The 22,833-nt window shown below is 43.5% G+C and overlaps 6 protein-coding genes across 6 annotated transcripts; 3 read left to right on the top strand and 3 right to left on the bottom strand.

Annotated features, from left to right (window-relative positions):
- Positions 1-130: 130 nt before the first annotated feature.
- Positions 131-1,615, bottom strand: LOC117701969 (histone H2A type 1-B). Its single transcript, XM_076706342.1, has one exon. The coding sequence runs from the start codon at positions 1,610-1,612 to the stop codon at positions 1,220-1,222; it is 393 nt and encodes a 130-aa protein (XP_076562457.1). The 5' UTR covers positions 1,613-1,615; the 3' UTR covers positions 131-1,219.
- A 276-nt stretch (positions 1,616-1,891) lies between these two features.
- LOC117701968 (histone H2B type 1-C/E/F/G/I) lies at positions 1,892-3,570 on the top strand. The gene is made up of 2 exons (XM_034493369.2): positions 1,892-2,282; positions 3,412-3,570. Exons 1-2 carry the CDS (start codon positions 1,906-1,908, stop codon positions 3,449-3,451), a joined length of 417 nt encoding a protein of 138 aa, XP_034349260.2. The 5' UTR covers positions 1,892-1,905; the 3' UTR covers positions 3,452-3,570.
- Positions 3,571-11,485: 7,915 nt separating this feature from the next.
- On the bottom strand, positions 11,486-11,918 carry LOC117701966 (histone H2B type 1-C/E/F/G/I). The gene has a single exon (XM_034493368.2). It carries the CDS (start codon positions 11,893-11,895, stop codon positions 11,515-11,517), a length of 381 nt encoding a protein of 126 aa, XP_034349259.1. The 5' UTR covers positions 11,896-11,918; the 3' UTR covers positions 11,486-11,514.
- A 252-nt stretch (positions 11,919-12,170) lies between these two features.
- LOC117701963 (histone H2A type 1-B-like) lies at positions 12,171-12,588 on the top strand. The gene has a single exon (XM_034493363.2). It carries the CDS (start codon positions 12,193-12,195, stop codon positions 12,586-12,588), a length of 396 nt encoding a protein of 131 aa, XP_034349254.2. The 5' UTR covers positions 12,171-12,192.
- Positions 12,589-13,652: 1,064 nt separating this feature from the next.
- LOC143433876 (histone H4) lies at positions 13,653-14,364 on the top strand. The gene has a single exon (XM_076706347.1). It carries the CDS (start codon positions 13,674-13,676, stop codon positions 13,983-13,985), a length of 312 nt encoding a protein of 103 aa, XP_076562462.1. The 5' UTR covers positions 13,653-13,673; the 3' UTR covers positions 13,986-14,364.
- Positions 14,365-20,901: 6,537 nt separating this feature from the next.
- On the bottom strand, positions 20,902-22,773 carry LOC117701970 (histone H4). Its single transcript, XM_076706346.1, has one exon. It carries the CDS (start codon positions 22,735-22,737, stop codon positions 22,426-22,428), a length of 312 nt encoding a protein of 103 aa, XP_076562461.1. The 5' UTR covers positions 22,738-22,773; the 3' UTR covers positions 20,902-22,425.
- Between the last annotated feature and the right edge of the window lie 60 nt (positions 22,774-22,833).

Genomic DNA, 22,833 nt, shown 5'->3' on the forward strand with positions numbered 1-22,833 from the left:
TTCCTTCGGGCTTGGGGATCTCTCTCTCTCTCTCTCTCTCTCTCTCTCTCTCTCTCTCTCTCTCCCTCTCCCCCCCTTCCCTCCCTACATCCCCTCCCCACCCGTTCCCTGCTCCCTTCTTTCTTCTCCCTTGCTACCTTGCTCCCTCTTTAAATTCTAAAGGATATTACTGAGCAGCTTCAGATTTATTTAGATCCTGCCTTTATGTCTGAAGTGTAGGTATTAAAACCGTAAGCCAAGCACTCTAGAAGCTGAAAAAGGAGAATTGCTGCTACTAAGATGCCAGCCTGAACTATATAGAGACAGGATTTGTCTTAAGGAAAGACGTGCAACTTTGATTTCTTTAGTAATCTACAGGCTGTAGTTTCTATTTCTCAGGTATAGGTTGTTTAGTTCTTTTTATTCCCCCAGTACAGATAACTATTGGTGGAATAATTTTGTCGTAGTAACTATGCTGAAACTGTAACAGACTAATTAATGCTAGATACATTTGATACATTTAGTAATACGCATGCTGTGTTTTCTATTTCTCATATATAGGTTGTTCTATACTTCTTTTTTCCCAGATGACTGCTACCAATATTTTCCCTTTATTCCTATACACTAAAACATGATAAAAATAATGTGCCAGGTAATGTGTTCTTAATTATGACGTCTAACTAGTATGACTCAAACATTTTACTTGTCTTTCAAACTTCAATGCATCGTATATCACTTGAGTCTGCCAAAATTCCACATACCAAGAAAAAAATGAATGGCCATTTGTTCAACTCTGTAAACTTACTTTTAAGTCTTCATCTATAAGAAATTCAAGTTATGGTTCAAGTCTCGATGAAACCTAATTGATCCTGTCAGTTTTCAATTTTAAGAAGTCACCTGCTCTTAACAATTCTAAACATTAAAATCAATTTAAATGCTGTGGCAAAAAAATGTTTCCCTGTTTTTGATTTACGAAGACTATTAAATTTGTTAACATTGTACGGTCCTCCCCAAAAATAGATGAATATACAAGCTATCAACTTAGACTTCACCAGTGTAGTCCCGGGGGTGGTTAAATGTTGCAAAAATTAACGTAGGGGACGAAGGAAAATAATATTGCTTCTGTAGTCCTGTTGAGTTTTTAGCAACGTAGTTATCAAAAAAAGCTTAAGCTCTTTAAAAGACTTGAGTAGGTGGCTCTGAAAAGAGCCTTTGTTTGCAGATCCGGGAGAAGCTGGTCTTATTTGCCCTTGGCTTTATGGTGGCTCTCGGTCTTCTTGGGCAGCAGCACGGCCTGGATGTTGGGCAGGACGCCGCCCTGTGCGATGGTCACGCGGCCCAGCAGCTTGTTGAGCTCCTCGTCGTTGCGGATGGCCAGCTGCAGGTGGCGCGGGATGATGCGCGTCTTCTTGTTGTCGCGGGCCGCGTTGCCCGCCAGCTCCAGGATCTCGGCTGTCAGGTACTCCAGCACGGCCGCCAGGTACACCGGGGCGCCGGCGCCCACCCGCTCCGAGTAGTTGCCCTTGCGGAGCAGCCGGTGCACGCGGCCCACGGGGAACTGCAGGCCGGCCCGGGAGGAGCGGGTCTTGGCCTTGGCGCGAGCCTTGCCGCCCTGTTTGCCGCGTCCAGACATTATCAAAAACAGTAAGCTACTAACAACAAGGTAGCACAAGTATGGAGGATCTTAGTATTTATAGGATTCCCTGGGCGCGAAAAAGGACCTAAACGATTGGCTGACTTCTTCTTTCTTCTCGACCAATGGGAAGCGTTATGCCGAGGCGTATTTCTATTGGGCAATATTTCCTGAATGGTTGAAAAATTTGACCAATCAGAAATGTACTTTCCTAAGCTTCATTTGAATAACGCCTTATAAAGAGAGAAGGGCTCACGGTTGAATTTCTAGAGTGGCAGAAGTCTTTGCTCACAATGCCTGAGCCTGCGAAGTCCGCTCCGGCCCCGAAGAAGGGCTCCAAGAAGGCCGTGACCAAGGCGCAGAAGAAGGACGGCAAGAAGCGCAAGCGCAGCCGCAAGGAGAGCTACTCGGTGTACGTGTACAAGGTGCTGAAGCAAGTGCACCCTGACACCGGCATCTCGTCCAAGGCCATGGGCATCATGAACTCGTTCGTGAACGACATCTTCGAGCGCATCGCCGGCGAGGCTTCGCGCCTGGCGCATTACAACAAGCGCTCGACCATCACGTCCCGGGAGATCCAGACGGCCGTGCGCCTGCTGCTGCCCGGGGAGCTGGCCAAGCACGCCGTGTCCGAGGGCACCAAGGCCGTCACCAAGTACACTAGCTCCAAGTGAGTTGTCTAACTCAAAACGAACTCAAAGGCTCTTTTAAGAGCCACCCACGTTCTCAAAACAGAGCTGGTTTGCTTGTGTAGGTGGCTATAGCCGAGTTTGATACTTTCTCTGATCACATGGTAGCTATATTTCTCTTTCCCAGGCTCTGGTGGAGTTCTCTATGTCAGGTTAACCTCAGAGGCCGAGGGCTTCCTGACTACTAGGGTTAAACACCTGCACCTACACTGGCATTGACATTGCTTGTATTCTTTTTAGTGTTCCAGAGTCCATGAGGAATGCTTAGTTGAAATTAGCCTGTCTTTAGTGGTATGATCCAGTGTTTTAGATTGTTTTTGAACTCCAGAAACTTAAGACGTCACAGTAGATTCTGTTAAATAAAACACGTCGTGTTCCTCCTGGAACTATGATACGGATATAGGTGTGAAATTCACGCAAGTCTTTTGGAGCCCATAGCTTGATGGAAACTTAAGAGATGTAGTCAGGCACAGCTTAACTTGACTGGGTGCCGTTTTCCTGGTCATTTTGTTTAAGTTTTTTGTTTTCAAAACGAATTTCACTGGTTAGCAGTATGTTCTCGAACTGATTCCAGCCAGACTAGCCTCAAGATGGGACTTACTGCCTCAGTTTCATGAGTAGCAGGAATTAAACAGGCCTATACAGCCTGACTTGCTCTTACAAGGACCCAGCTAAGCACCAAGAAAATAGAAAACTTTTTACCGTTTTCCTAAATGTGTTCAACTTTTATAAATTTCTTCTGTTCCACCTTCATTGTCTACTGGTGTGACAAGTGATTGAAAATAGATTATGGGAGGAAAAAAAATAACTCATAAAGGATACATTGTATCTTACTGTGATTTTTTTACTTGGAATTGTCCTGGGATGTTTCAGAGGATAAAATAGTAAGTAAAGATTAAATCAAACAAATTTAAAGCCCTCTGTGTAAGTCCTCAAGGTTAGTAAATGCAAATAGTGTTGACTTAAGTGCGAATATGAACAGCTCAAAGTAATTGAATATCAATGAGATGCTACTGTGCCCCTGTTAAAAGGAATAATAGCTGTTGTATAACTAGTATGGTCTTAATAAATCTAACCATTTTCCTTAATCATCTCCATTAATCTCTATAGAATCCTGTGGAACAAATTCTATTACCTTTCTTCCTTTTAAAGTTGAGGAAATTAAAATGATTGAACTGAAGCTGCAACATACAGACTTTTCTGAGTGGAGACAGAACTGTGAACTACCCTCCAAAATATGATCCTGAAAAAGAAATATTTAATACATTATAAAATAAATGTTTTAATGTATCCTATTATGTAATACAGTCTCTTCCATTCATTTTTTCCCCCTGCCATTTGGGTTTGGGGTTCAGGGTTTGGGTTTTCCAAGAAGGGTCGGTAGCTTTGGATTTTGATTTTCTGTGTCCCAGAAACTTGGGTCTTGCTCTGTCGCAAGGCTTAACTAGAAAACCTCCTTCCTCAGCCTCACACTTATGCTTACAGTCTTGTGCATCGGCTACTGTTTTAGAGTTAGAATTTCAGACTGAATTCTTGTGAGGGAAGGAAGGTAAAGTTTCCTTCTCCTCTCAGTGTGCCACGATTATGAATATGGCAGCAAACAGATTAGCCAGAGAAGTTGTGAGACCAAAACAGGAACTACATTGTCATTAAGTCTCCATGCCTTACAAGAGTAAGTTTATCTCCGACATCTTATGTATCCTGCAAAATATGTCTTTCAATTTACTAATCTTGCAGTCCCATAATGTGTGATGCCCACCCCTTTGCCTTGCCTAACTCTTGAACGTGTGATATATGGTTGTGCTTTAGCCTTAAAGCTGTCTTCTCGTGTGCCTTGATGACTCCTTCCACAGGAAGTATCTTTAGAACCTTTCTACCTCACAAGCAGTCTTGAGCCCTGAGTCCCCCACTCTTCTCTCTGGTGCTTAACAGCACAACTGTCTTCTATCTGCCCTGATGTTTTCTCATAAAAGGTACTGAAAAAGCCAATGAGGGGGCTGCTCTCTGAAATCTTAATTTTGGGAAAGGCAGCAAGTTCCCCAGTTCTAAATATAAAGCTTGCCTTAATCAAGACAGCTGTGGTTTTTCTCGAGTGTGTAGGTATATTATGAAAGAAAACCAAATACCCTGATGAAAGAGATCTTAAAGTTTATGTTCCTTCTTAGTGGAGGGTGAAAGATATACAGGCAAACTAGTAGAAAGGAAGTGAGCTATGGAAGACTACTCGTGCCAAGTTGGTATGAGCAGGGCACTTATCTTGAAGATCTCTGCTGATGCAGTCTCTACTTCAGATGATTTTTGGAGGAAAGTCTTGATACTACAGTAGTTTCTGGACATTTGTCTTTGGACAATTTGTCTTTTAAGAGAAGATACAACCAAGTCTCTACCTGAGTTTGCTGTGCCTCAAATGCCTTCAGTTTGCAGTGCAGCAGGCATACTGTTCTTTATGCATATGAGAAGATGAATACTTCTATTAGGACACATACCGTTAGTCTGAGCAACAGGGAAAGAATCCCCTGCACTGCTGCCACACAGCAATAAGGAGTTCCTGTAATCTTTTGGAAGGCCCAACTAGTCTGCTACCAGTTCCTTGGCTTTCACATAGAAAGGAGTCTTAAGGTTACACAGAGGACACGAAGCCAAAGGCAAAACATCTATCTCCTTTTGTGCACCAGGCAGAGACCTTGGTCCTACCAGATTCAATCCAAGTACAGGAAGCAGGCTGATCTCTAAGTATGAAACTGACCTACTGGCTTGGTCTCAAGAGAATGCTCCGTGGCAGCAAGAGCTCCATGAGACCCTCCCAGTCTTCCCCTCCCCACCCCCCAAAAAAAGGAGAGGATGATGAAGAAGAAGAGGAGAAAGAGGAGACAGAGAAGACAGAGAAAGAGCTCCTGCCAGAACATGAACTAAGGTAACTAGCACACAGGTGCAGGAAGTTCACTTGGTTTTACTGTAATGAAGTGGTTACAGCATCTTTTCCCCTTCAGCTGGATTCCCACCTCGAAATCTTTCAAGAATGACTTCTTTAAAAGGAATTGCTGTAAAGGAATAAAAGGAAGGGGAGATTGGCCTTGTGCCAGGTGATCACTATGTTCTGAAAATGTATTGGAGGTGGGTGGATGTGACAACTCTGTGTAAGCAAATTTCTTTCCTGGTGAGAGTAAAAGATTTGCATAAAAATTATGCAAGGTCTGAGACATTAAAAGTATAATATATTTATGGAATAATGGAACTTGATAAGCCAGTTACTTTCAACTTTAAAAAAAAAATCACAATTGTGAGCCACCATTAAAAAAAAAGTTGGGAGTCACTTTCAAAAAAAATTTTCTATATTTATTTATTTATTTATTTATTTATTTATTTTGTAGTAGTAGAGTTAAGAGAAGGAAACCTGGGAAGTGTTTTAATATACTCAGAATCACAATGTATGGGTAGACTTACATCTTGAGAACAGTGTGTGTGCTTTGTTATATTTGTCCCTGTTGCTATGTCTTCACAAAGTGTGGTAGGGATTTTTTTTTTTTTTTTTTTTTTTTTTTTTTTTTGGTTGTTTTGGTTTCTTGTATGGGTGCAGAAGTAGGGGAGTTGGTTTTGGAGTTTGTTTTGTGTGTGTGTGTATATGGGTTCATTTGGGTTTTTGGTTTTTTTTGTTTTGTTTTGTTTTGTTTGCTTGGTTTGTTTGTTTGTGACAAGTTTTCTTTCTCTGTGTAGCCCTGGCTGTTCTGGAACAAACTCCCTAGAACAGGCTGACCTCAAACTCAGAGGATCCTCCTGCCTCTGCCTCCAGGGTACTGGGATTAAAGGCGTGTGCTAACACCACCTGGCTGTATAGTTCAGTTTTACTTTTGGGCATTAAATCATTCAGTCCTTAAACTATATCTTTTTAGCTAAGTAGCATACTTATGCCCAAATAGTGGAAAGAATATACATGCAAATGCTATAATTTCTTCCTTTGTATGTTCTGCAATAAATTTTGTTTTATAAAGCGGTTAATCATGGTCTTATGCATTCACACACCAGGGAAACAACTTGACAGTGGGCTGGTAAGTTTACATTATTCAGGTTGGTTCTTTGTCAACTTGACAGAAACTGTGACCACCTGAACAAGAGAAGGAACTTCCAATGAGGAATTGCCTCGACCAGATGGGTCTGAGAGGTCATCAGATTGATTTATGATTGATACAGGAGGGCCAAGCTCACTGTAGGCAGTCCCACTTTGGCCAGGTGGCCCTAGGTGGCCTGTATAATCTGGCTGAGTATGAAGAATGGAAGCAAGCCAAAAGCAGCATGCCTCTATGGTCTTTGCTTTAGTTCCTGCCAGCAAGTCCCTATTTTGAATTTCAGATCCAACTTCCCTCAAGCATGACCTTCCTGTAAGACAGGAACCAGCCTTTTCCTCTCCCAAGTTGCTTTGGTCATGGTGTTTTATCACAGTAACAAAATCATTCTTAAGAGTCAGGATAAATTTCCCTGGGATGGAGGATTAGCAAACAGGCCTATAAAACCAGCTTTTGAGATTGAGTCAGGATGACAACTGTGAGTTTCAGGACAGCCTGGGCTAAGGAGAGATTCCAGGAGCTCAGCTGGTACAGTGCTTTCTTAATATGCAAGAAGCTGCATACCTAGTACCACATAAAACCCTGCACCATGGCTCAGGCCTGTAACCCAGGACGTAGGAGCAAAGGCAGAAAATTGAAAGTTCAAGGCTGCCCAAGTTACCTGAGGTCCTCTCTCAAAAAGCAAACAGAAAAGCAAACCCAAAGGCATGGTCATCTCCTTACCGGGAGTGACCACCTTCATAGGACTCCTGCTTCACAGTCAGGCCCTCAGACTGTACATGAAAACACTGACTACAGTTGCTTTTACCTTACTCACTGACAGCACTCAGTGTGGGCTGGGGGTCAGTAAGAAACCTTTTCCAAGCAAAGTTAGGATGCAGCTCAGCTGGCAGAGTGATTGTTCTAGGCAGTGTTCTTGCCTAGCACTGCTGAGGCCCTGCATTTAATGCTCTATACTGCGAGTGGAGGTGGGGGAGAGCCAGGTGTCAGGATGCATGCCTGTAATTCCAGCACACGGAAGGCCAAGGCAGAGAGTTGCTGAGAGTTAGAGGCCAGCCTGGGCTACATAGCAAGACCATACCTCAAAAGAGAATGAAGAAACCCCCAACCCCCACCCCTCAATTAAAAACAAACAGAAAGAGGAGTGAGGAAAATTGAGGATATAAAAGAAGGAGCCAAACACTCCACTGCTGAATTTACAAACGTATCACACGTGCTGAGCTAATAGAGAACAGGAACAAAATTCCATTGCTTTCTTACTTGCATGTATTAGTTAAATAGTTTTGTTTTGTTTTGAGAGGGAGTCAGAGTTTTGCTGTATAATCTTGATCGCCTGCCTCAGTCTCCCAAATGCTGGCACGAGCTACCACATCTGCCATTTCTTTTTCAAAATGTCCTTTTCCTTTATTTTTCTTTCTGTATATGTTGGTGTGCCTCAGTGTATGTCCACCAAACGCCTCAGGGATCAGATGTCTCAAAAGAGTGCATCTGATCCCTGAAACTGGAGTGACAAGCAGTTGTGTGTCACTATTGTAGGGTCCACTAAAATCCAAGATAACTCAAACACCAGGTAAATGCACGTGACAAAAAAATTATTGCAATCAGCCACTACTGATTGATCAGGGCCAGAAAACATACTCAGGACGGAAATGTGTCCTTGAGGAAATGTTGTGGAGCATACTAAAAGGATAAAACCGTAGACTGAAGGAGAGCGGTGGTTTGCAGCATCGTCCAGTCAGATTTTGACATAGGGATTAAGCAGTTTTCATCAATCAAGATACAAGTAGGTTCCCGGGCCTGAGAAAATAAATTTAGTTTACTCTGCCAGCAAGATGGAGAAGCTGTCTTTGAAGGCTAGGCTCAGACAACTGTTTCCCTATAATAGAAGCTGTTTGGTTATTAGGAAACTTCTAACTCTCTAGAGCCTGGGTCCGAGAAGTTAGTCTCTCCCTATGATTAAATGGAGTCTGAAAATGAAGTGATAGTATCTAAGAGACATTTCTTTTGCTTGTTCCCAACAGTCACATGTGGGTTCCAGAAACTAAATGTGGGTCAAAGAACAGTAAGTCATTCTTGGCTACAGAGACACTGTCTCAAATAATAATAATAATAATAATAATAATAATAATAATAATAATAATAATAAATTGGCACACACTTATAACGCTAGCAATCGGAGACCAGGCTGGCCTTGAACTCAGAAATCCGCCTGCCTCACGCCTCCTAAGTGCTGGGATTAAAGGCATGCACCACCACTGCCTGACTCTGACTCCTAATATAACCTGGTTATATAGTGAGTTTTAGGACGCCAGGATTACATAATGAAACCCTGTCAAAAGAAGAAGAAAATTTTAAGTTTAAAAGTAGAGTTGTGTTCTCATCTGTCTGGCAACTAGTGAAGCAATACTACAAATGAGTGAGAGGAGGTATTGGTAGAATGTAATACTTTCAAGACACGTTCTAGTCTCAAATGAAAGAGTGTCCCAATTGCTCTCTGACTGCTCACATGTACCTTACTACACTTGTATACACACACACACACACACACACACACACACATACACACACATACACACACACACACACACACACACACACACACACACATTCACTAAATGTCTAGAGCCTTTGGCAGCCCTTGTGGATAAATTGTAGGTAAGTCCCTTGGGATTTTGGAGCAGGGCTCTACTATCATCTGCAGAAAACTATTCTTTCTAGAAACAGCTCTTACCCTGCTATTGAGCTTTTATGGAAGCTGAATGATTGACACCAAGTTACCATGGGACTGAGTTGCCCATCAGCAACTGGGTATTATCTGACTCATCAGGCCTTAGGTGGATGGATGTGCACAGGACAATCCTTGTCAAGTACAAATTGAGTGTGTGTAGGTGAGCAGGTCCTGCAAGTCTGAACAAGTTACATGAAGTAGTTTGCCAAATGCCTATGGTCTCTGTTGGTCAAACATGTATCTGTAGCCTCTTGGGGTATGCTCTATAATGGACCGAGGAAAAACAGACTATGGCCTTTACTGAAGGTTCTGCATGCTATGTAGGTAACATCCAAAAGTGGACAGCTACAGCATTCCAACCCCCTTTAGAGTCAACCCTCAAAGACACTGATGAAGGGACATCTTTGTGGTGGGTAGACAATGGTATGGTACCCACAGTTGTATATTTTGCTAGGAATGAGAGAGATGTGGCCAAATGTTTTTTTTTTTTTTTTTTTTTTTTTTTTTTTTTTTTTTTTTTTTTTTTTTTTTTTTTTTTTTAACTGATTCATGGGTTATAGAACCAATGAATTGGCTGGATGGTCAGACTTATAAAAAGTGTGAATGGAAAATTGTTGATAAAGACATTTGGGCAAGATGTGTTTGAATGAGCAATGGATGTGAAGATACTGTGTCCCATGTTAATGTTCACTGAAAGGTGACTTTAGTAGAGGAGTAGTTAATAATCAAGTTAGGTAGGATGGCCCATTCTTTGGACAATCTTCCTCTTTCTCTGTTTATTTGTGCCCATGATGGTAGAGATGGAGGTTGCACATGGACTCAGCAACCTGTACTTCCACACACTGAGATTGAGCACACTACAGCTGCTGCCAAATATCAAATCTGCTAACATTGGTCTCTGATATAGCACCATAGCCTTGGGCACCCATTCAGAGACCAAATGGCAAGTGGGTGTCAGCACTCTACTTCTTCTATGTAAATACCAATGCTTTGTCCTTACTAGAGAACATGCTTATTCTAGTTATGGAGTTGCCTTTAATGCACACAAGATTTCTATCCAAACCACCATCCACTGACCTACAGGATGCCTTACACTGTCCTGTCATGGTGGCCTACACAGCACAGCTTCTGACCAAGAAGCATGGCCAGAGAAGTGAGACTCATGGCACCCACTGGTCTTACCAAGTTTCCCATGACCCTAAAGGAGCTGGCTTAGAACGGCCTTTTGAAGACACAATTATAGTATCAGTTAGGTGGTGACAGCCTGGAAGGGCGTCTCCAGAGAGCGGTTTGAGTCAGGGTCCAATATATGGTATGGTTTCCTCCCGTAGCCAGGATTGACAGGGCCAGGAATTAAAGGGTGGATCTGAGAGTCCCACTCACGATCACGTCTAACAACTCTCTCTGGAAATTTTGACTTTCCGTTCCCACGGCCTTACGTTATGCTGGCCCAGAAGTTATGGCTCCAGAACCATGCATGCTCCTGCTAGGTGACACAGCAAATGGTCCATTGAGCTGGAAGCTCTGATTTTCCCCATGGACACTTTGGGGCGGATGACTTTTTCATAATCAGAGATATTGGTGAGCTGATGATGTACCCGAGAATGGCAGTCTGTCAATAACAACAGCAACAAAATGTTTCAAATTTTGTGAAAGAATTTTTTTTGGATCAGGTAATAGGATCCATTTTTCACTATTTTGTGTCTTGGAGACACACTCATCAGTGTTTAGACAGGCTGTAATAACACACTCATCAGTGTTTAGACAAGCTGTGATGATATTCAGTGGTTATAGCCACATATGCTGAAACTGTTTATGAAGTAGTTACTATTTATTAGCTGAGGAAATTCAGACAATGTGTTAATGGCTACTGACATGCGCCTTGTGATCTGTAAAGGCACAAATGTAATTTACATTATAAGGTTGCTACAAAATAACCTGACATAAGCTGGGTGTGTTCATACACATCTTTAGAACTTCAGAGGCAGAGACAGGCAGACTTCCGAGTTCCAAGCCAACTTGGTATACACAGCTACAAGTCAGACAGGACTGCACAGAGAAACCGTGTCAAGAACTAAAACAAAACAGAAGTGACTTAGGAACAAAGTGCTTTAAAATATTCCACACGGGATGCCATCTTTGCTCCTAAACAGATGGCTTCTAGCCTTTTGAATTAGAAACTTCCAGATTTCGCCAAGCCAGTAGCTTTCCCCTTAATGACTCTGAGTTACTTCTACAGCACCTACAGAGCAGGATAGGGTCCACTAAAAAAAAAAAAAAGTAAATGGTGGAAAACTTCAGATCCCCAGGCCCAAAACCCCAAACGGACTACAGGAAAAAGCACGTGCAACAGCTTTTTTTGCGCTGAAAGTGTAGGTGGCTCTGAAAAGAGCCGTTGGGTTAAGAGTGAGTTAGATGACTGACTCACTTGGAGCTGGTGTACTTGGTGACGGCCTTGGTGCCCTCGGACACGGCGTGCTTGGCCAGCTCCCCGGGCAGCAGCAGGCGCACGGCCGTCTGGATCTCCCGGGACGTGATGGTCGAGCGCTTGTTGTAGTGCGCCAGGCGCGACGCCTCGCCGGCGATGCGCTCAAAGATGTCGTTCACGAACGAGTTCATGATGCCCATGGCCTTGGACGAGATGCCGGTGTCGGGGTGCACTTGCTTCAGCACCTTGTACACGTACACCGAGTAGCTCTCCTTGCGGCTGCGCTTGCGCTTCTTGCCGTCCTTCTTCTGCGCCTTGGTCACGGCCTTCTTGGAGCCCTTCTTCGGGGCGGGAGCGGACTTCGCAGGCTCAGGCATGGTGAGACTGGAACTCTAGAACTCTAGCACGGAAGCAGGCGTGCGCTCTCTATTTTAACAGTCCTTATTCAAATGAGGCATAGGAAAGCGCATGTATGATTGGTTCGCGATGTTCATGACGGCATCCAAACTCAAGCTCAAGAGAACTGCGTGCCGGAACGCTTCCAATTGGTCTAGATAAGAAAAGGAGAAGTCAGCCAATCGCATAGGCTCTTTTTCGCGCCCAGAGAATCCTATAAATACTAAGCTCCTCCAGTCTTGTGCTACCTAGTTGTTAGTGGCTTTCTGTCTTTCGCAATGTCTGGACGCGGCAAACAGGGTGGCAAGGCTCGTGCCAAGGCCAAGACCCGCTCCTCCCGGGCCGGCCTGCAGTTCCCCGTGGGCCGCGTGCACCGGCTGCTCCGCAAGGGCAACTACTCGGAGCGGGTGGGCGCCGGCGCCCCGGTGTACCTGGCGGCCGTGCTGGAGTACCTGACGGCCGAGATCCTGGAGCTGGCGGGCAACGCGGCCCGCGACAACAAGAAGACGCGCATCATCCCGCGCCACCTGCAGCTGGCCATCCGCAACGACGAGGAGCTCAACAAGCTGCTGGGCCGCGTCACCATCGCGCAGGGCGGCGTCCTGCCCAACATCCAGGCGGTGCTGCTGCCCAAGAAGACCGAGAGCAGCCACCACAAGGCCAAGGGGAAATAAGACCAGACTTGTACTCATCTGAAATCAAAGGCTCTTTTCAGAGCCATCCACACTGTCTTTTAAAGAACTGTAGGCACGGGATGCGAACCCATGGCAGTGGGTCACATGTACTCAGATGCTAAAGTACTTAAAATTGAACCAAACTGTAGTACCCTGAGAAGCTAAATAAGCGTACCTCATCTGGATTTCAGCACTCTGATCTTGTGCTTATCCTTAATCCTAATCTTATCCTGTCTATGAGGTTAAAATTTAAATATTGCCAGTAGTGATAGCTATTTGGATATTTTTACTTTTCAAGTTCAGAAGCTTTATAGTTGTCTTGATTTTTTTTTTTTTTAATTTAATTTCAATTAGTGTCCTGGAAAACCTGGCTGACCTAGAACTCAAGATCAGGCTCTGCCTTTGGAGTGCTGAGGATTAAAGCTTGCGTCACCGTCGCCCAGCTGTGTGGCCCATGTTTTTCTTGGCATCAAATCATTCATTTCAAGCTATCTTTAAGCGGTGGTGGCGCAAGCCTTTAATCCCAGTACTTGGGAGGCAGAGGCAGGCGGATTTCTGAGTTCGAGGCCAACCTGGTCTACAGAGTGAGTCTAGGACAGCCAGAGCTACACAGAAAAACCCTGTCTCGAAAAACCAAAAAAAAAAAAAAAAGCTGAAAAGCATACATAATCTCAAGTAGTGAAAAGAGTATAAATAGAAGTGCTGGATTTTTTTGTGCATTATGTAATAAACTTTATAAAGACACGGTAGGAATCATTAAATGAAAGTAAAACACTTAGAAGCATGCACGCATTAAAAACGCGCAACCTGACTTCCATTGTTCTGTACACCTAAGTTAAATGATTATGGTCCTATTCAAATACTAAAAGAAAAACGAAGTGTGTGGAGTCGATGGAATTCGCTTCCTTTCCATTTAAAATCTGTAGTATTAAACTTGCGCTGAGTGCCCTTCCCCCCAACCACACCCAGTTCCCGCCAAAACGCTTCCTGTTTTCACTCCGGTCCGCACGCTCCCTATAAGAGGGAAGTGCTTTCTCTGAGAAGCCATCTGTTTGCATTCGGAACAGTGTAGTTTCTGTGTCATTATGTCTGGTCGTGGCAAGGGTGGTAAGGGCCTGGGCAAAGGCGGCGCCAAGCGCCACCGCAAAGTCCTCCGGGACAACATCCAGGGCATCACCAAGCCCGCCATCCGCCGCCTGGCCCGGCGCGGAGGAGTGAAGCGCATCTCCGGCCTCATCTACGAGGAGACCCGCGGTGTGCTGAAGGTGTTCCTGGAGAACGTGATCCGCGACGCCGTCACCTACACGGAGCACGCCAAGCGCAAGACGGTCACCGCCATGGACGTGGTCTACGCGCTCAAGCGCCAGGGCCGCACCCTCTATGGCTTCGGCGGTTAAACTCAGCTAAGCTTTTCCTCCCTAAAGGTCCTTTTCAGGGCCACCTACTTATTTCCTGAAGGACTGTATGTAGCATATTTTCTGAAGATGGAATTTCTAGGGTTTGTCATGTTAATCAGTCCACAATGCATTTTCTGTGGTGTTTGGCTTGGCAAGGTCTCTATCTCGCTTACCCGTGAGTGTTCTGTGCTCATTCTGGACAAGGCATCTAGATTCTATGAATGTAGTATCTGGCTGATCACTGTTAAGGACTTAAGAGTGTGACTGTATTACTCTAGTGCAATTTGAGCAACAAATAAGTAGACCAAGGTACATCCCAACAGATGTGGGCCGTTCAAAGTATCAAGCTGTAAATAAATAAAATCCAGTCCACAGGAAAGTAGATTATTATTCAGCTACCCAGGGTCTAACTATCATCCCCCGTGTGTGTGTGTGTGTGTGTGTGTGTGTGTGTGTGTGTGTAGTGTTTTTCATCTTCCCCAGTAAGTGCCTGTCTTAATATACTGCTCTCAGGATTTACGGGTTTTCCCCGCTACCTGAGAACATTTCCTGCCTTTTAATTCTGTATTAATTGGCAGACAAAGCGGAAACAAGATGTAGGTTGTATCAGCATGGTTGTATACTTTTAAGTGATTCACGTTAATTTGATGTCCTAACACCTCGCCACTTTTTGCATGTATGTGTGGGATATAAAAGTGAGGTCTATACAATGCTCAAGTTTAAGGTGTCCTAAATCACCTCACTATACAATAGATATCAAGAACATGTGCTTTTGGCTTTCCTCCCTCTCCCCACCACCACCACCCCACCCCCACCCCCCGCCCCCAGCACCCATCTATACTCAGCATGCAACTGTATTTGTGTGCTTTCTTGTAGGTATTGTTGCAGGTATATTAGTTATCTGTCCCCCCCCCCCGTGCCTGGTTTACTTAGCATTTTATTCTGGCTCATTAAGGTTATAGAGAAGCCTGATTTCCTTCTTAGGTGGAAGGGTAATCTGGTAAAATATATAGTAAGTAACACACTTTTTAAAAATTAATGATAATAGGTTGGCTTCGTGGGAGCTATTAATCTTAAATTACTATGTAAAATTAACGAGTAAATACATAACTAATTTTTATTTTGAGCATAGAAAGAGATTCTTTACCAGTTATCGAATGCCTTTGGTGCTTTGCCCAAAAAAAGGAGTAATTTACTGTAACGTGGATAAGATACAGCTAAAACACAAAGCTTGTAGTCCGAGTATGGAGTGTAGATGTGTCTCATTTGGACTGAAAATCTGATGTTTAGCTAGTTCACTTGTTTAAATATCAAAACTTGGTTTTGTTTGTTTGGTTTTGGGGTTTTTTGTAGATGATTTATTTATTTATTTATTTATTTATTTATTTTTATTTAATGTGCATTAGTATTTTGCCCACCTGTATGTCTGTGTGAGGGTGTCAGAACCTTGGATCTGGAGTTACAATTATGAGTAATAATATGGGTGTTAGGAATTGAACCCATGTCCTCTAGGAAGAGCAGTCAGTGCTCTTATCCTCTAAACCATCTCTCCAGCCCCCTTTGTTTTTGTTTTTTGTTTTTGTATGTAGGTGGGGTGCTGGAGACTGAATCCAGGTCATTTTACACACTCCCACATCATCCTTTTGAGATGGGATCTGTTTGCCCAAGATGGCCTTGAACTTGTGATCTTACTGCTTCTACCTCTGCCCCCTGCCCCTCTGCCCCTCTGCCCCCCTCCACCCCCCCCCTCCGCCCCTCCTCTGCCCCTCCGCCCCTCCGCCCCTCCGCCCCTCCGCCCCTCCGCCCCTCCGCCCCTCCGCCCCTCCGCCCCTCCGCCCCTCCGCCCCTCCGCCCCTCCGCCCCTCCGCCCCTCCGCCCCTCCGCCCCTCTGCAGTGGACAGGCCCTCACTACAACGTCAGGTTTCAGAGTAAAACCGTCCAACAATTGAATCAGCATCTCTGGGCAGCTCACACCCAATATAACTTATTAGTATTTTCCATAGACTGCTCATCCTTCAGGCCATTTTAGATTTAAAAACAAATCTCAGTTTTTCATACTATCTTCTTATCAATGTCACGGTTCACTAAGCTTCAATACCAAGTGCCTGTGGAACTCTCAGATTCTAGGCCTTTTCTGTTCAAACTCAAACCCTAACCCTAAAATCCCTTGGAGATATCCACTGGGCCCCTAAACAGAACCCATCATTTAATGACTTCCAAGCTTATATTTCTAGCTGAGATTTTTCTTCTATAGCTCCTGAAATATGTCCAACTCCCTACTTATTCACATAGACTGTTTGGGGATTTGTTTTGCTTACTTTGGTTGTTTTTTGTTTGTTTGTTGTTTTGTTTGTTGGTTTGGTTTTTAAAAATGGAATCTCATGTAGCTTTCTTGGTTACCCTTGAAGGTTTTTAAAGAATAGGTTTGAACAATGAGTGCTGGGATTATAAACGTGTATTCACACCCAGTTTACGCAGTAGTGATGACTGAACTCAAGGCTTCTTGGGTAGAGTGAGAAATTATAAAGATCATTTTATAAAATATATACAGGCTTTTTCTTTATCCCTAGACCTGAGCAAAAGAATGCAGATTCCAGAAAGCAGAACTGAATGTAAGATTTCAGGTCTTCACTGCCCTGGGATACATTCTGGGAACATTATCCCTGAGCCAGAGGAGATTAACATTCCTCAAGCCTCAGGGAAGAAAACCCACCTGTGGGTGGGGAAGGCCCAAAGCCGGAAGACACATTCCTGACCACAAAAAAAAGGTGTAAATCATCTATGTGGGGCTGGAAAGCTAGTAGCCATGATGACAGGGCAAAGTGACAAAGTATCAACTGAGAAATAGTTGAACAAGTGACATGGCAGGACCACATTTTTGTGAGGAGTGGGTGTGCAGAGTGTTTTCCACATAACCCTGATTCACTTAGGTTGTGTTCCTCTGGAATTCTCCGCTATTTTTATTGTTATATTTCCTTAGCAACCTTTCACCTCTCCTCACTCTCCAGGTTTGTGGTTTCCCCCTTTAAAAACCCTTCTCAGACTGACTGGCGGGGTCAAACTCTACTCCTGTGTGGGCGAGGAGTTTGACCGTTGGCTGCCAGCTCTCTTTCCTAATAAACCTCTGCTGATTGCATCCAGGTACGGTGTCTTGCGAGTTTCTGGGTGGCCTTCCCGAGACTTGAGTAAAGGTCTCCCGAGTTTGGGGGTCTTCATTTGCACGCCAGACAAACATTTATCACCTCTACTGAGCCATAACTGTGTAATGAATTAAGTAAGGCTAACACATCAAAATATACAAACTCTATTAATATTCTCTCAGTAGCCCATTGCTGTTTTAATCAGGGTTACTATTGCTGTGGGGGACACCATGACCAAAGCAACATGGGGAAGAAAGCATTTATTCTGCTTACACTTCTACATCATTGGAGGAAGTCAGGGCAGGAACCTGGAGGCACTAATGCAGAAGCCATGGAAGAGTGATGCTCACTGGCTTGTTCCTCATTTTTTGCTCAGCCTACTTTTTTGTAGAACTCAGGGCCACCAGCTTAGGGGTGGCACCATTCACAACGGACCATGCCTTGCCCCATCAACATCAATCACTAATTAAGAAAATGCCTTACAGGCTTGCGAGCAGCTAGAGGCATTTTGTCAATTGAGGCTCCCTCCTCTCTGATGACTATGCCTGTGTCAAGTTGTCATTAAAAAAACTAGCCAGTATAATTGTTAATAAACAACCAAACTGCCCCCACCCACACTGAGTTGATAAGATCTTGCCCTGCAAGATCTTTAATCCCAGCATTTGGGAGACAGAGGCAGGCAGATCTCTGAGTTTAGGCCAGCCAGGGCTACAGAGAGAAACTCTGTCAAATTCACAAGCAAAAAAACTATCCTAGCTACACGTACATTCAACTTTAAGAAACTTCCTTGATCTATCTTTTTTTAAAAAAACGGGTGGCATGGACAGACAAATTCTCAATATCTCTGTGCATAACCTCACTCTTCCATACTGCTGGGTTCTGTGTACTTACTGGTCTTCCTGTTTCCACTCTGACTCGCAGCTGTCCTAAAGACAGCATTTTGAGGCACTGATAATTGCCCAAATAAGGTATTAGCTCACAAGATCATTCCATAACTCATTACTGTGGAAATAGCATCGATTAAGTCAGTTCAAACGCAAAGTATATGTCAAAGAGAAAGAAATGGGACAACTTAGCACTTGAAGTGTGGACACAAGCAGGTGTACCACACACAGCAGTAAGTTTGTTGATGATATTCACCTACATATTTTACTCTTCTCCTTGCTGAATTGTAGAGTGAAAAATTATAAAGGCCATTTTATGAAATATGTGTAGATTTTTTGCCTTACAGAACTGAAAATAAGATTTCAGGCCTTCACATTCCAGGTGAAGGACACTTGCTGGATTACATTCCTCAAGCCTCGCCCAAGGCAGGAAGGCATTCCTGATTACAGATAAAGATGCTACCACCTAGGTGGGGCCCTAGCCGTATAGCCGGAAAAAGTAAAGATAGCAATCTGAAATGGCCGGATAGGGCACAATGGCATGGTAAAAACCACATTTTTGAGAAGAATGCAGGGCGATTTCCACATGACACTAATCATTTAGAGTGAATACCTCTGAATTGTTCCACTGTTTTCATGTTTTGTATCTTTAACAACCCCATCCCACTCCCCTGGTTTGTGGTTTTTCCCTTTAAAACCCTCCAAGGACTGGCCGAGGGGGTCGGACCTTGACTCCAGCTCGAGTACCTGGTCAGACCGCTGGCTGCCAGCTCTTTCCCTAATAAACCTCTGCTGATTGCATCCAGGTATGGTTTCTTGTGATCTTTGGGTGGTCGTGATTCCGGAGGCTTGAGGAAGGGTCTCCTGAGTATGGGGCTCTTCAGAATCAGGCCTTAACAGTGGCTATGAAGATAAGGGTCCCAGTTTGGGCAAAGTGGAAAGTGACTGGACTGAGGACTAGTATCTCCATTATTCAAGAGTGCAGCCAAGTAGAGCTGACTAAAAGTTCATTCCGTAAGCACTAAGCTACCACTCCAGAGCCATGCCTGCCTGCTGTGATGATCACAAACTCAAACCCTCTGGAACTATCAGTCTCAATGATGAACATTTTCTTTTATAAACTGCCTTAGTGGTACCTCTTCACAACCGTAGCAAAGCAAGTAAGACAAGGAATATTACGTATCTCTTCTAGCTCATGCAGATTTAACATCCGGGGATTTCATGTATGAATAGTGTCTTATAAATGGTAATTTGGGGGTTCTTTTACATATGTGAGCACACATGTACAAAGTACTCCTTATCTGTACCTAACATATTTTAGAATATTGTCTTATCTATCATGTGTTTCTCAGTAGCAGAACTACAGGATTTCAAATAGTACCAGGAAAGTATATTTCCAAATGTCAGGAAACCAAGACCAGGAATTGTTCCAAAGATGATCCAGACCTGGAACAGGTATATAACGGGAAATCTAATCTTTTGTTCTGCTCTATTTTAATGATATGGTTGTCAAATGATTAATAACTTGCTTGTTTTAAAACAGTGTCTTTATTATTGTGTGTGTATCATATATGTGTAGTGAGCTCAAGGTGAAGGCAGCCATAGGAGTCACTTCTTTCCCTCCGCCTTTCTGTGGGTCCCGGGGACTGATTCGAACACACATCATTATGCTTGTGTAGTAAGTACTTTTTTTTTTTTTTTTTTTTTTTTTTTTTTTTTTTTTTAATAGACACAAGGTCTTACTATGTATCGGGCTGTCATGGACCTCATAATGCAAATCAGGCTGGACTCTGATTTCCAGTAGCCGAGATTAAACATGTTTGCCACTTTTGACAAAGGTGTAGCTTGTTTTAAGAATGATTCACTCATTGTAATCCATGGGAACAAATTCATCTCTGTGAAAGCTAATGGGATTTAGCAAAATCTTTTATGTAAAATCCACTTACTATTGTTCTGTGCTTTTTGTGTGGACAGGGCCAATGAATATTTCCTGTGATTGTTTGTGTGTCTGGCACATGTGTATGTGCCAGCTGTCAGGGAGAAGCAGGTAGTAGATGTTCTGAACTAGAGTTACAAAAGGTTGTGAGCTGCCATGTGGGTCACTGATTACTGAACTTGGGATTCTCCAGAGGAACAGAAAATGCTCTTAAACCACTGAGCTGTTTCTCCAGCCCCTAAATTATACATTTTCGACAAAATCATTATTCTTTTTTTTTTTCTCTTCCTTTCTTTCTCTTCGTTTTGTAACAGAGCCTCAGACCTTAGTAGGGCCAGAGAACTTAATACAACCGACTCGATGGTGGAAGAACCATTCAGGCTGTAAAACTCAGCACATAGACAACATCCCCTGCTGAAATAAAAACAAAGGTCTAATACATCAATGTCCATAATTCTGGGAAAGTCTCTAAATGTAGTACCCTTGCTTTTTGGCTTCTGTAGTACTGATTCTGCCTGTTTTTGTTAACTGAAGTATGCAAAACCTGGACATGTTTTTGTGTTTAAAAGCTCACTTGAGAAAGGGTTAGAACTACGCTGTTATACCAAACACCCAGTGTGGTAGCCTGCTGACTAATAAAGACTTTCTATTGACTTAAACTCATGTCTATTTAGTCTTCTCTGGTGGATATCCCACAATGCCTCCCTCTCCCTCTCCCTCCCCCTCCCCCTCCCCCTCATATTGGAAAAATTTAACAGAATATTTTTCTGAAGTTTGAGAGGACAGTTTGAAAATGAAGGCAACTGAAAGTGTGTTGGATGAGAAGGCCTGTGCTATCAAGGTGAGCTCAGTTATGAAAGAATCTGTTCATTACTAAATAAATAAAATGATTTTGGGTGAAGCACTGTCTCTCTTATGACCTTCAAAATCAAGTACTTCAAAGGTTGAGTTTGATAATTTTCTCTCATTTTGATGTTCAGAAAAACTCAATTACAGGTCAGTGTTTTGGTAGAAAAGAAAAGATATGGATCTTTTGATGGAAAAGAAGAATCATTTATTGATAACAGCAGAATTTGTCTTGTTAATTTACTGCATAAATTGTGTTACATAAATTGTGTTACCATTGTGAAGTAGTCTCTATTTAAGTAATGCAAGATCAGCAGCACAAACAGTGACTAATTTCTCAGGGTTTCTGATTATTCCCAAAATGTATTTCAACCACAGCAAACAATTATAATAAACAAAAGCCCAAACCACATAAGAGGAAATTTAATCTGCCTGCATTTTTATATTGCTCTTTATTATGAATATGTATGTGTCATCGGGCTCAAGTGGCAGTGTCTGCCTAGCATGTATAAAGCCCTGATTTCGATATTCAGAACTACATAAGCCGCGTATGGTGGGTATGGTGGCTCACGATGGTAATCCTAGCACTCTGAAGGAAGAGACAGAAGGGTCAAGATTTTAAGGTTGTGGCCTGTAGTAAAGAACTTGTTCTTTAAGATGACCCAAGTTAAATCTCTAGTACCTTTGGAGAGGAAGGAGAATTTCACAACTACCTGTAACTCTAGTTCCAGGAGATTCAGTGGCTCTAGACACCATGGGCTCTGGCACCACCACCAGTAGCTTATACTTATCAAAATAAAAATTAAAACTTCAAGGTGATCTTGGCTAATTATAGATTCAAGGCTAGCTTGAGACGTTTTTAATAAACAAATGAATGAGTAATTTGTTATCCACTGTAAAAATGAGTAAACATTCTTACTGATGAGTTTATACTGATGAATTTTCCTAAATTTCCTGGGGATTGTTTGTTAGGTTGTTTTTGTTTGCCCCTTTCTATACACAACGTGGAACAGCAGTTTTCACCATTGTTGAGTATTTACAAATGTCTTCTATAAAATGAGGAAGCAATCTAATACAAAGGCTATCTATGATTATTTGGGAGGCCAGTAAATAACTGAGATAACGTACTTCTATTGCTCCATTATTTCAAAATGAACTTTTAAAATTAGAAAAAGCCCCTCCCCTCCCAAAGTCCCGCCTCCGGCGAATTCCTAAAAAAATGGCCAAAAGACTTAAGTTTACCATCATAGCCATATAAACTAGAGCAAGTCACATGCACAGAAAATGAAGTTTCTTGAAGCGTGTTACTCGTGAAGTAAATCTTTATGGGGGCCGGGAAGTGTTCGGCGGCTGAGCACGGGCTACTGAGTTCAATTTCCAGTGCCTACATTGACACATCAACTACTGTCTGCAGGTTAAGTTTTATAGTCATGTTAAGTTACCCCTATACCAGCAGAGTATCGAGGGCCATGAACTAGACCTCTCCAAAACGCTGAAAAGCGCTCACAGGCCTGCGACTATCTACACAAATGACCACCCACTCTCAAAACGATGACTAACATGTTGCAGCCCTTCCGAAGACTTAATTGGATGGCCCTGAAAAGGGCCTTTAGAGAGAAAATGTGTAAATGACCTCAGCCGCCAAAGCCGTAAAGGGTGCGGCCCTGGCGCTTGAGCGCGTAGACCACGTCCATGGCGGTGACCGTCTTGCGCTTGGCGTGCTCCGTGTAGGTGACGGCGTCGCGGATCACGTTCTCCAGGAACACCTTCAGCACACCGCGGGTCTCCTCGTAGATGAGGCCGGAGATGCGCTTCACTCCTCCGCGCCGGGCCAGGCGGCGAATGGCGGGCTTGGTGATGCCCTGGATGTTGTCGCGGAGGACTTTGCGGTGGCGCTTGGCGCCGCCCTTACCCAGACCCTTCCCGCCTTTGCCACGGCCAGACATGATGACACTAGAACTGCACTGTCTGAGCAGATTGCTTCTCAAGGAAAACAGTTCCCTCTTATAGGGAACTTGCGGACCGGAGTGAAAACAGGAGCT

Source organism: Arvicanthis niloticus, unplaced genomic scaffold (genome assembly GCF_011762505.2).
Source record: "Arvicanthis niloticus isolate mArvNil1 unplaced genomic scaffold, mArvNil1.pat.X pat_scaffold_362_arrow_ctg1, whole genome shotgun sequence".
Taxonomy (NCBI): Eukaryota; Metazoa; Chordata; class Mammalia; order Rodentia; family Muridae; genus Arvicanthis; species Arvicanthis niloticus.

What these genes read in the sequence shown, in the direction of transcription:
- LOC117701969 (XM_076706342.1), bottom strand. Translation starts at nt 1,612, where the DNA reads ATGTCTGGACGCGGCAAACAGGGCGGCAAGGCTCGCGCCAAGGCCAAG.
- LOC117701968 (XM_034493369.2), top strand. Translation starts at nt 1,906, where the DNA reads ATGCCTGAGCCTGCGAAGTCCGCTCCGGCCCCGAAGAAGGGCTCCAAG. An exon ending in ACCAAGTACACTAGCTCCAA is followed by an intron (nt 2,283 to 3,411) that starts GTGAGTTGTCTA and finishes TAATCTCTATAG; the next exon opens with AATCCTGTGGAACAAATTCT.
- LOC117701966 (XM_034493368.2), bottom strand. Translation starts at nt 11,895, where the DNA reads ATGCCTGAGCCTGCGAAGTCCGCTCCCGCCCCGAAGAAGGGCTCCAAG.
- LOC117701963 (XM_034493363.2), top strand. Translation starts at nt 12,193, where the DNA reads ATGTCTGGACGCGGCAAACAGGGTGGCAAGGCTCGTGCCAAGGCCAAG.
- LOC143433876 (XM_076706347.1), top strand. Translation starts at nt 13,674, where the DNA reads ATGTCTGGTCGTGGCAAGGGTGGTAAGGGCCTGGGCAAAGGCGGCGCC.
- LOC117701970 (XM_076706346.1), bottom strand. Translation starts at nt 22,737, where the DNA reads ATGTCTGGCCGTGGCAAAGGCGGGAAGGGTCTGGGTAAGGGCGGCGCC.